Source organism: Saccopteryx leptura, chromosome 1 (genome assembly GCF_036850995.1).
Source record: "Saccopteryx leptura isolate mSacLep1 chromosome 1, mSacLep1_pri_phased_curated, whole genome shotgun sequence".
Lineage (NCBI taxonomy): Eukaryota > Metazoa > Chordata > Mammalia > Chiroptera > Emballonuridae > Saccopteryx > Saccopteryx leptura.
Window position 1 is genome coordinate 59,442,836 of NC_089503.1, and position 13,045 is coordinate 59,455,880.

Sequence of the window (13,045 nt, forward strand, 5' to 3'; positions counted from 1 at the left end):
AGAAAGGAAGAAGGGAAAGAGACAGGCTCAACTTCCTAAGGGTGAGAAAGCCGTAGAGATCCTAAGGTGAGTAAGAAAGTCCGGAGAGAAAGAGGTTAGAAGCAGCTGGTAGGGGAGACCTCCCCAGCTCCTCCTCCTGGCTCTGCTTCTGGCTGTGGAATTTAGGGAAGTCTTATCCTAGAGCCTCTTTTTCCTCCCTTACCAAAAGGGATGGTAATTGTTGTGAATTAGATAAGGGAGATAAAGCTGCTGGCAAAGAGGAGGTACAGAAACGTCTGTCCGTCTCCTCCCTTAGCCCCCGGCTGATTTCAGTTCTGCCCACGTGTACGTGTACAGCACTGCGCAGGCAAGGGCCCTCTCTCCCCTCCCGCCCCTCCTTGGATCCTCCCAGCTTGAGCAGCCAGCGCCCCCAAACAGGGAACTCTTTGAGTGGTTCCATGAAAGAGCAGTCTGTGCTGGCCGCCCTTGCCCCTGGCGTTGCTGGATGTGGGCCCCAGAATCAACACCCTCCCACTTCTTCCTCCTAGACAGCTCTCTCTAGCCCCTCGTGAAAGGGAACAAGTGAGGTGACAGCTGCTCCCTGCCCTCCACAGGCACACTTTCTCACTCTTTCCACTGCATTTCTGGGGCCCAACATGGAAGCCCTCAATAGGGTTTGCCTTTCTTCCAGCTCCCATGATCCTTAGGGTGAGTACGCCACAGCTTCCCACTTGATTATATCGAATTCTCCATTCTTCTCTTTGGGCATGTGCTAATTTTGCCTTCAGGGCAATGAGCAGACCCCCCCCCCCCAATTGTCTTGAATCTCAAGGAGCACCCAGCATGGGGCTGGTCACACAGCAGGTGTTCATTGCACTTCTGTGGGACTGAGGTGATTCCTTTGTGTATTCAACAAATACCAACATCTGATGGGGTTCTTAGCTATTAGGCATTAAAGGCTCCCAAAGGACAGATCTTTTCAAAGCTTGCGGAAATGATGGCGACTCCTCAAAAATTGTTGGCAGCAAAAGATATTGCCAATGGGAACAAAGCAACTGCAGAAAAATAACATGTACTGCAGACATCCAGACAAACTGTCAAAAACTATCATACCTCCCCTCCCATCTGTTCTTCTAAGGGCCCATTCATCTTCCCTAAGGAGGCCAAACCCTCCCTCCCCATTCCCTATTAGGATGGTATTTAGACATTCTTGACACTTTAGTGAGTTACTCATTTTTCCCTGAGTGTCTCCAATGTATACATATTAATAAACTTCTTTGTTTTTCTCTTGTTAATCTGTCTTTAATTAGAGGTCTCAGCTAAGAACACAGAAAGGTAGATGGAAAATTATTTTCCCTCCCTTACTTACATGAGCACCATTTAGAAAAACAATTTCCAGAATCCAGGCATCCTCAGCAGAGATACAGGGATGTAAGCAGGCACTCGTAGAGACTTGAGGAAGCACATCAGAACGCTCTCCTTGGGGGCCACAGAGCTCTGGGAAGCAGACATCCTGAAGTGCACGGTGCAGGCAGGGGCAGAGGCAGCACAGAATCTAACCATCCAGCCATTTAACAGTGTGGCTTCTTGTGAGCAAGACACATGCCCCTGCCCCTCCTGAGGAGTCTGAGCCAAGTCACCGGTAATGTTCTCTTTGCACAAGTGCTCAAATATTAGTCACTCATCAACCCAGCCTTAGCTCATACTAGTCTTTTTGCTGGGAAATGCTTCTCCTCATTAAGACTCTGCCTGTAAAAAGTCTACCTGTCCCCCTAAGCACAGCTCAAAGGATTCCTTCTTCTTCTTCTTCTTTTTTTTTTTTCCGAAGCTGAAAACGGGGAAGCAGTCAGACAGACTCCCGCGTGCGCCCGACCGGGATCCACCTGGCATGCCCACCAGGGGGCGATGCTCTGCCCCCCCTGGGGCATCGCTCTGTTGCATCCAGAGCCATTCTAGCGCCATTCTAGCGCCTGAGGCAGAGGCCACAGAGCCATCCTCAGCGAGCCATCTTTGGCTCCATTGGAGCAAAAGCAGATGGGCGCTTCTCCTGTGTGCCCTGGCCCGGAATCGAACCGGGGACTCCTGCACGCCAGGCCGACGCTCTACCACTGAGCCAACCGGTCAGGGCTTCTTTTTTTTTTTTTTTTAGAGAGAGAAGGGGGGGGGGGGGAGCAGGAAGCATCAACTTCCATATGTGCCTTGACCTGGCAAGTCTAGGGTTCGAACCGGTGACCTCAGCATCCCAGGTTGACGCTTTATCCACTGTACCACCACAGGTAAGGAAAAGGATGCCTTCTTATTTACTTATCCAAAACTATTTGCAGAATGCCTACTTATTTCAAACCAGACCTTCCTCTGGAGATACTGAGAGAAAAAGGAACACTGAGTCTAAGGTGAACTGCCAGGGATACAAACACTGACACCCAGTAAGATGGGAGCGTAACAGAGGCATTTACAAAACAGAATGGGGTCATAAAGCACTCACTGGGCAGGGAAGGCGACTGGCCACAATTAAATGAGTAATTTCAATTTGAGAAATCTGTTATAAAGAAAATAAGATCAGTTAACATGAAGGAAAATGGCTGGAAGGCTGGGCGATCAGGGAAGGCCCCTCGGAAGCGACACTGAGCCACGAGCCCGGCTAGGGAAGCACGGAGGGGGCGGGACGGTGCTGAGGTGACGGACACGAACACGGTGGCTTTGAGAAACAGAATGTCGTGTGTCTGGAATGGATGAGGAGGGAGGCTAGGAGGTGAGCCAAGTTGAGTTTGTGGCCTAAATAAAATTTTACGTTCTTTTTTCACTTGGTGTTATAATGTAAGAATATTCTCAGTGCGAAATGATTTGTAAACATTTTTAATAGCTGTATTTAAAAAATCATCCTACAAAAAAAGGAAAATAGATGCTTTCTGCTTTAAAAAAATTATCATATGAGGTACACTCCTGATACTGAGTTACTGCTTGCTCAGGCTTCAGCCGACATCAGTGGGCCAAAGGGCAAAAAGCCACAGGAGTCGGGCTGGCCCCTCACACAGGCACCCTCATCGCCACTGCTGGGTCCCTGGCGTCAAGGTGCAAAACGGCAAAAGCTCCACTAACCAAACCCCAGAGACTGTCACTATGTCTTATTCCCAACAGAGTATCTGATCTCCAGAAACTTCCCTCTCCAGCCTTCTCGCTCAGTCCTTTGTATTGTCCATTCTGTGACTCATGCCTGGAGGAGAAACAATGTGAACTGCTTCTCAGTGACTTCTCAGGTGTCCTCTGGCAGACGCCATTCCCTGCCTTCCATTGGCAACGTACGCACAGTGCTGACGACGCCCTCTTCCAGAAGGATGCTCTCTGTTCTCTTCTCCAATCCTTAGTGTCTGGCTTCTGGTTTCTTTGGAAAGCCACAGGACTCCATCAACTTCTTTCTGCCAACATGCTAATCTTTAGGGTTTGAGCTGCAGGGTCTGCGAAATTCCTGTCCATACTCATGAATCCACTTGTTGGCCACTGTGGGAGGATGGGGAGGAAGAGCTGGCTCAGCAGAGTGGGCAGTGGTGGTGATCACCCCAGGGTCATCCGAGGGCCTCCTTAAATTCTACACTCAAGCAACTCTAGTCCCAGCCCTGCTATGGACCACAATGCTGCTTCTGACAGAAATAAATAGCAAAGAAGACACTGTCCCCTGGAAAATGTCCCTGACAGATTCTATCTTACACTAGACACCAATTTTCAAACCTGTGGGGTTTTTGTTTTTGTTTTGTTTTGTTTTGAAGTGAGAGCAGGAGAGGCAGAGAGACAGACTCCCACATGCACCGGGATCTACCTGGCAAGCCCCCATGGGGTGACGCTCTGTTCATCTGAAGTATTGCTTCATTGCTTGGCAACCGAGCTATTTCTAGCACCTGAGGCAGGAGGCCATAGAGCCATCCTCAGTGCCTAGGGCAATCTCACTTGAATCAGTCAAGTCATGGCTACAGGAGAGTGGGGAAGAGAGAGAGAGAGAGAGAGAGAGAGAGAGAAGGGGGAGGGTGGAGAAGCATATGGTTGCTTCTCCTGTGTATCTTGACTGGGAATTGAACCTGGGGCTTCCACATGCCAGGCTGATGCTCTACCACTGAGCCAACCAGCCAGGGCCCAAACCTGTGGGTATTAAGGTCATCCATCTTTCATTCATGTAGCTCCTAAAAGCCACCCCCCCACACACACACACACACACACACACACACGGTGCCACTCCAGAGTAATGAAAAAAAAAAAAAAAGGGGTAGCCTCGCCCTAGCCGGTTGGCTCAGCGGTAGAGCGTCGGCCTGGCGTGTGGGGGACCCGGGTTCGGTTCCCGGCCAGGGCACATAGGAGAAGCTCCCATTTGCTTCTCCACCCCCACCCCCTCCTTCTTCTCTGTCTCTCTCTTCCCCTCCCGCAGCCAAGGCTCCATTGGAGCAAAGATGGCCCGGGTGCTGGGGATGGCTCCTTGGCCTCTGCCCCAGGCGCTGGAGTTGCTCTGGTCGCGGTAGAGCGACGCCCCGGAGGGGCAGAGCATCGCCCCCTGGTGGGTGTGCTGGGTGGATCCAGGTCGGGCATATGTGGGAGTCTGTCTGACTGTCTCTCCCCGTTTCCAGCTTCAGAAAAGTACAAAAAAAAAAAAAAAAGGTAGCCTCTCCTGGCAATGTCCATCTCAGCAGGAGAGTCTTTCTTCCACTTTTTCTGTCTTCAGCACTAAGTGCTCTTGGACACATATACGACATATACATGCCCCCTATTTATTTATCTCTCCCTTGTTTGACCACCTCCTGGGGAGGCAACCGATGGTTCTCTCCTTGGGATACAGGATGGGACTCGGCACCGTGAGCCTCCTCAGCCATCTGCAGGAATTATGGTCTGTCTGGCCAGGTCAATAAACTTTTACTGACACTTGCTCTGTGACAGGATCCCTGCCCTATGTGAGCTCTCAATTTGGGGGGGGGGCACTACCCCAGAATCTGATCATGTCAGTCTAACATGGTGCTGTAATGAAGCTTTTGGAATGAAAAGACTATGCTATTTTCCACCCACCCCTATTTCACTTCACTATGAACCCCTCACCCCATTCTCACACCCAGAAAGGCAGGCCTTACCCCACTTATCTCCCACCAGGACAGGACAGCCAGCGTGCAGTGTGTCACCGTCCCCTTCACCACTCCTGTGCAGGTTCCACCAAAATAGTGCTGCATTCTGAAATCCAAAGGGCCCCACCCCAGGGCGGGGAGCTCAACCTAGAATCTCATTACTCGGGAAGCACATGACTGAGAACAAATGCATGCATATCATTACAAGAAGACCTCTGTGCAGACTGGGGGTGAGGCATGCACAAAACGGCACAGAGCGGCGTGAGCTGCCATTTATTCATTCATTCCTGCGTTTGTCACTTATTGAGGGGTCTACCCTGCTCCAGGCCCTGAGGATGCAGAGACAAATTGTGTCCAATTTTGCTCACAGGAGCTCACAGTCTTTTAGAACAGATAAAAAAACAGACCGACAGGACAGTGTGACAAGTGCTAGGAGAAAGGTGAGCACAGGATGTCATTGGATCCCTCAGGAGAAGTACTCAAAAACCACAGGGTGGAATAAAACACTCCTCATACAACTAAGAACTTAATTAACTCAGGCACTTACCCTTCCTTAGGCACTCACTAATAACACCCCCAGGAAGCCAGCATTATCCCACTCCCCAAGTTACCAGAACAGAAGGGAGGCTGAGGGGCTTTAAATAGTGCAACCAAGAAGGAGCAAGGTAAAGACTCAAACCCCAGTATTTTGACTCCAAATTCTTTTCTTTCTTTCTTTCTTTTTTTACTGCAAATGTTGTATGTTCTTCTTCCATATCTGACTTTTCCCCTATGCACTTCCCAGACTCACTTTAACCTTGGTCAACCCCCGAGTATTCATAGATTCTTGCATTTATTTAATGAATGCTTAGGACATGCGGGCACGGTAGGTAAGTGCTTTAGTGGCATAATTTATGTAGTTGTCCTCATTTCATTCCTGACCTCGATAAGGGTTGCCATCCCTGATTGCTTGATTGATCTGAAAGGTGAGGAAATACTCAATTCACTGAACAAACCTTTTCCCACATGGCCCTCTTCTGTGCCTCATGTGATTTCACATCTCTATCGCCACACTCACTTTCTCTGAGCTCCTAGAGGACCAGGACTCTGTTTTCCTCAGTACCCACAGTGCCTCCAGCCCTCAGTGTTTACTAAACAAGTGACTGAGGGGACCAGTTGCTGTTGAGCAGGGGTCTCAAACTCGCGGCCCGCTGAACAATTTTGTGCGGCCCGCAGCTAATCCACGAAGTTCAAAATATTTTGGATCAAATTAAGTAAGCCTAGGGGCCTACTTGTATTTTTCATTTCTCTAGCATCCTAGCTAGATATTAGCTTAGTTAACAGCAGCTGTGATGCGAACTACAGTTTCTGGTCGTTTTGTGACACTGAGTAAACTGCATGTACGATTGTGCTTGTTGTACTGATTTTTTTTTGTTTTCAACTGCAGTGAGAAAAGTGTTGCGTAACAGTTGCCTTTTGTAGACCTAGTGCGGCCCGCCGAATGGCTGTGATCTTGCTCTGCGGCCCACATGCTGAGTTGAGTTTGAGACCCCTGCTGTAGAGGATCTGAGGTTAACAAAAGCAGTCCTTTCCTTTGAGTTCTGTTATGACAGGGAAGGCAGACATGTAACTGTCTACATGTAATATAAATGTAAATAAAATAAAAACTAGAGGCACAATAGCATATGGTATTTGAAACGATTGAGGGATGGATTATCTTTGATTTTGGGAATCAGGGAAAGACCTCTTATCCCCCCCTCCCAGGAATACGTTTGCAAGCACAGACCACGTGAAAGCTAGACATAGTTCTTCACCTTACAACCACCTGTTTGGACGAGACCCCCACTCACCTTGACCACAGGCACGCTAAAGTTGGCATGGATGAAGGCTGTAGCTCCTCCCGCTTCCACAGAGCTCAGCTGAAACACCAGAGGAAGAGCCAGAGTTGAAATGGCCCCTGAATGCCCTACTCAGCCAGACCTGACCTCTGATGCCATTTCTGAATAGAGCCCCTCCCGTGTTCTCCAATTTCAACTCTGGGAGAAAAATTTACTGAAACATAATCACTTAACTTAGGAATTAGGGGAGCCTACTCATTGGCATCAGTGTTGGCCTGCAGGGTCACAAGAGGCGGACGTTTAGGAATTCCCTCTTTCTTTACCCTTCCAGCTAACATCCTTATTGAGGGCTACCACAAGTAGATTCCAACTCTGACGCCCTCAGGAAGAAACATAGTTTGTATCACAACCCAAGACACACACACACACACACACACACACACACACACACACACACACACACGTGTACACGCATACTTTTCCGGAAATAAATGTTTCATAAAACATTTTCACTACATAAAATACCCTCTGTGGTTTTTCATTTTACTTTATTCTATTCTAGTTCAGAATTTTTAAATGCTGACCAGGTCTACTGAATTAATTTCACAGCGCACCAATGAATCATTCCTTGTGGCTCACAGAACATGGTTCAGACTCCAATGATTAGTTTTGAAAGTCAGGTATCGCAGGAATATTGAGGCATCTCTCCCAGGCCACTCAGTCCTGTGCTAGGGAACCAAAGCTTAGGGGTTTCACCACTGGTATATTCTGGAATCATGGACATGTGTTCTTTCTTTTTAAACAGAGACAGAGAGAGAGTCACAGAGAGGGACAGATAGGGACAGACAGACAGGAACGGAGAGAGATGAGAAGCATCAATCATTAGTTTTATTCGTTGCGACACCTTAGTTGTTCATTGATTGCTTTCTCATATGTGCCTTGACTGTGGGGCTACAGAAGACCGAGTAACCCCTTGCTCGAACCAGCGACCTTGGGTCCAAGCTGGTGAGCTTTGCTCAAACCAGATGAGCCTGCGCTCAAGATGGTGACCTTGGGGTCTCGAATCTGGGTCCTCCGCATCCCAGTCCGACGCTCTATCCACTGTGCCACCATCTGATCAGGCAGACGTGTGTTCTTAATACGATGATTTTTGTCTGATTGTCAAAGGAATACATAACATTTTTTAAAAACACAGGAAAATACTCATCATCCTACCATCCAGAGAAAAAGCACTGTTATAGTTGACATTTATTGAGTACCCACTATATGTCAGGCATTATAATAAGTTGTTACAAACATATTATCTCACTTATTCCTCACAACAATTCCTGAGTTGGTATTACTGTTATTATTATTCATATTCTACGAATAAGGAATTAGAGTCTCAGAGAGATTAAATACTTTACAAAAGGTCATATAACTCTTTGGTGACTGAGCCAGGAATTGAGCTGAGCCAATGCTATCTGACTACAAAGACCCTGCTCATAACCTTTATGTTATTACATTTTTGAGCATTTAAGTTATTTCCAAATGTTTACTATTATAAACAATACTATATTGAACATCTTAATGAATACAGTTATTTTTGCATTTTAGATTGTTTTCTTAGGAAAGAGTCCCTACATTAGTATTATTAGGTCAAAAGGGTATGCATATAGTTAATACTTTTGATATATACTGCTAAATTATTTTCTCACTAGAACCATGATACAAGAATGCCAGTCTACACCTCAGCTGGCTAGCTGTTTCCCAGGACATTCATGGATCCAACCATAACAGAAATAAGGGTTTTGGTACTTGTTAAAGGAAACTGGACTGACTTGATTCAGATCCCAGAAATGGCAGTGGTGATTTTTAGCCTTTCTTGGCTCCCTCTGTAGCTCTTTGGGAAGGTCAACGAGAGTAATTATTTGCTTCTGTGTTCAAGTAACTAAAAAACTGGATGATTCTGTTCTTTTTTTTTTTTTTTTTGATGATTCTGTTCTAACCCCCTGTTCTAACCACTGTCAACCACTGTGGGTATAAGCAAGATATAACAAGGGGAACCTGGACTTGCCTGTGTTCCTCTACCTGTGGTTTCACGGTATGGTAGGAAGGAATGACTTAGCCAACAAATTAAAGTGAATCTGATCTGCATATTACAAAGCTCAAGAGCAGAATTGTGAGATTGGTGGGGAGGGAAGGGAATTATTCGCTGTTTTGCACTGGGACTGAGTTTATGTGCAGTCGGAGCAGAAAAATCACTGACATGATTTCAACTCAATCTTCTACTTTTTAAAGATTTTCTCCCTACAATATTATTTTTATGTTCCCCACAAGCCTCCATGCTTGTCTTTAGAAATGATTAAGAAGGTTTTTACCCTGACCTGAAGATGACAGATTTGGGCATAATCTATACTTCTTAGGTCCCATGACAATGATGGGTCCATTACTTGCTTTGTGGGGTACAATGATAGAAATGTATTACATGAAACTTTACAGAGTGACATCTCCCTATCTTATTTCATTGATCCCCCTGACTACCCTGTGAAGATGCACAGAGCAAGAAAGCGAGCTCAAAAGAACAGATGTGATGTGGACTGAGGCCACGTATTAAGCCGAACCAGAACGAGGCCAACTGACTCCAAACCCAAAGCACATTCCATTCTAGTGTCTCAAATGCTTAAAGCCCAAACACATATACACAAGTGTATACACACACACACACACACACACACACACACACACACACACACCATTTAAAGCTGCTGGGCTCTTGCTTTCATGCTACCCTACTATAGCAACTGGGGCTCTGTAACCAGGGAACCAGCTATAGAAGATATTAATAGGATAAAAAGCAGATATTGGCTCTGAGATATCTTATTCTTTGGTTGATATCAATATTCTTCACTGTCTGTGACCTTCCATGCCAGTTTGAGTCATCAACCAGAGATGCAACCTACTGCCAACCCAAGACGTGTCCCCTTCCTAGAGAGCTGATGCCAGCTATCCCTCTGTGCCCGATCAGAATGCTCAGAATGACCACTAGAGGCCAAACACATTGGAAGGCGCAGACTCCCCACTTTTCAGGAAGTATAAATCTGAGCCACTGGAAGAAACATGTTGGAAATGCCAGCATTCACGTCTATAGAATCCCGGCCTCCGATGGCCTTTCTTGTTCGCACTGTGCTCAGATGCAGCACTAAGAAAAGAGGGAATGCCAGTAGGGGGTATGTATTATGCTAATGCTCCTGAAATCAGGACTTCATCTTCAGGTGTTCTGTAGAGCTCTTATATTTAGCATGTTTATCCCTTCAGGTAATGGTAATACATGTCTTATAATTTAAGTAACAAATGATTAAAATTCTGTCCTAAAACCCACATGATTGAAAGGAAAGGGGACAGGGGAAACCATAAAGACTGGGACCAAATCCTGTAGAATCAGGTCATAAAACAGGAGAGGAGGCCAATTTATTTTTTTAAGAGGGTGTAATGTATTTTTTATGGGGAGATAAGGAAGAGAATTTTCAGTACCTATGAGAGAGCCACACTTACTGAATTTCTACGCAGGCAAGTCTGGTCTTCCCTCCTGTAATCTCAGCTACCTCTTTTCTCCTCTCTTTCCCCTCACACTTCCACAACCTCTTCCTGTGTTGTCTAGGTCCCAGGATCTCTTGGCTTTCCATGTAGCCCCACTCCCCATCCTAATCACTGTCTAAAACAAGGTCATAGTAGGTCTACACACTGTAAGCTCTCAGAGGCCAGAAGCTCTTGATTTGTTCTTCTTTGTATCTCCTATACTGCTTTACCCAAATGGTGTCTGAAATTGACAAAAATCCTGGAGTCTCTTTAGCTATGAGTACCAGACACAATCAACATCTGAAATTGCTTTTAAAACCATAAAATAAGAGAGGGACATAAATAGTCATTAAGTAAGAAGCCCTGGTTCAGAGCAAGACTCACATAGATCATAAATGTTGCTACTCGGTTCCCAGACTTCATTCTGTACAGTGGGCTGCTTGGTGACTGAGACAAAAATAAAACATACCATTATTTTATGTAGTTGGCACCAGAGTGAAAGCCAGGAGACCACAATAATACAGGGAGGAGAAAAATGGGGGTGTCACAGATGGGATATAGCCCTGAGCTACATATACCTTGTTGAATTTGTGTTTTTTGATACTCATTATCCCTTTTGTTCTTTTTACTAATTTATTAGACACTCATAAAACAGAATTCCTTGCCAGTTGTGAAAGTACAATATGAAGGGTTAATTGCACCTTCAGGTTCTTGGCGAAGTAAATAAATTAACATATAAAATAACACAGATAATTATCTTGTAGTAACACCAAGTCATAAGACTGGAGTTTCCAATTATTTGTTGAAGAGACACATCCCTTTTTGTCCTAGAACAGTTTAATTGAGATATAATTTACATATGCGGAAATTCATTCAGTGCCAGTATAATGTTCAATGAGTTTTAGTAAATTTTAACAGTTATGCAACCATTCCATCCATCCAACTTGAGAACACTTCTCGTTTCCTCACATCTGTTTCCTCATGTTTGTTTTAGTCAATCTCCACTTCCACCGCCAATACTAGGAAACCACTGACTACTTTCTGTCCCTTTAGTTTTGCCTTTCCTAGAAATTTCATATATATAGAAACATAAAATATGTAGATAAGGTGACTTGAGGAAGGGCAATCTTACCTGGGAGGTCCCAAGTGACACAAGAAAGAAGACTCTACGATAGGCCACATTCTTTTCCCCACCAGCAAATTATGGAGAGGGGACAGTGGCATATAAGAAAATGAGTCACCAGAAATCAGCCTGAAAACGAGGCTTTCAGATCTTTCTGGAAGAAAACCTTTATTCTAAGAGTTCACTTACAATAAAAGACTCCCATAGGAGTCCTATAAGAGCTCTGCCTAAGAGAAATATTAACACTCTGGTTCTCCAGGAGACTGGCCACTGACCCCATAGTTACCGTAGCATGGTCAAAATGGGGCTCATAGTGCCCTCCGATGCCATAGTTCACCACCTGGAGATACTCTGCATAGGGAGGCTGGACATCAAGGCCGGTGAGGGCAGCAATGCGATGGTCAAGGGTCACCAGAATAGGGTCCACAGTATCCTTCAGCCAGGCACTAAAACAAATCACAGCATGGAGCATTAGTGATCTGATGGCAGAAATTATTTAGTATCTGGAAGTGAATGAATGAAAGATGTCAACTACCAGAGGAAGGAAGAAAGGGAGGACAGGAAGACAGACGTGGATGCCTACTTTCTCACTCTTCATGCAAAGTCTGCCCAGGCCACATTGTGCTCTCTCAACATTCATTCATTCATTCATTCATGAAATGTTCTCTGAGGTTCACTGAATGCCAGGCCGTATACTAGGTGCTGTGAAGAGTGAAGGTTCAAAGAGCAAGGCACTGGTATGCAGGGAAGAAAATGACAGAAACCCTGACTTTAAAACTGCTGTTTTAGACACCTGTCAACAGCTGTGTGCAATGGAAAAAGCTCTGGCTTCAAAGCGGTAAGAGCAGTCCCTGATCCTCCATGTGACCTTATGCCTGGCCTTTAACCTTTAACCTCTCTAAGGTTCACGGTACTCATCTACAAAGTGGGGATAATAATAATATCTACTTCGCAGACTTAGGAAGATTGTGAGAGTCAACACGCATAAAGATGATTTGTGAGCTGTAGGTTAGTGATTGCAATAGAACGGGAAACTCTCTGCCCTTCCACTTCACTCCAGACAGACCAGGAGATGTCAAAGGCCAGAGATCAAAGTTTCGTCTCTTTTCCTGAATATCGTGTTGAGGTTCTGACAAAGTGGAGGATTTGGGGTCAGGATGTAGGTAGCAGGGAAGTGGGGAAGTGCTTCCAAACAAAGCCAGAGACTCCAGGAGACAAGGCTCTAATGGAAGAGCCTCAACATGACATGGGATGACCATGTCTTTGCTCTTTAAGCTCCGGATTAATTTGCTCATTCTTTCATATGGAGTGCACGTGAAGTACTACGCTATGCTCTTCGGTTTACAAAGATACCCGAGAGAAGGCTGTTGTGTCAAAAAGCTCCTGGGAGAAGATGCACAGATATAACTGAGTACAGATCAAGGTAGAATGAAAAGTGAGAACCAGTCTTTACAGGAAAGTGCTAGCAGCAC

General features: G+C 45.6%; 1 protein-coding gene across 4 annotated transcripts in view; it reads right to left on the reverse strand.

Moving 5' to 3' along the window:
• Positions 1-2,932: 2,932 nt before the first annotated feature.
• P4HA3 (prolyl 4-hydroxylase subunit alpha 3) overlaps positions 2,933-13,045 on the reverse strand; it is a 44,409-nt gene continuing 34,296 nt past the window's right edge. For 2 of the 4 annotated variants that reach the window (XM_066360686.1, XM_066360684.1), the window contains 5 exons: positions 11,860-12,019; positions 10,835-10,897; positions 6,905-6,973; positions 5,085-5,181; positions 2,933-3,477 (listed from right to left, as the gene is read on the reverse strand). In XM_066360686.1, coding sequence (XP_066216783.1) covers positions 3,407-3,477; positions 5,085-5,181; positions 6,905-6,973; positions 10,835-10,897; positions 11,860-12,019 — 460 coding nt within the window. In that variant the 3' untranslated portion in view covers positions 2,933-3,406. Of the gene's footprint in view, positions 3,478-5,084; positions 5,182-5,961; positions 6,034-6,904; positions 6,974-10,049; positions 10,074-10,834; positions 10,898-11,859; positions 12,020-13,045 lie in introns of those variants that run through there. The other 2 variants (XM_066360685.1, XM_066360687.1) reach the window with 2 other exon arrangements.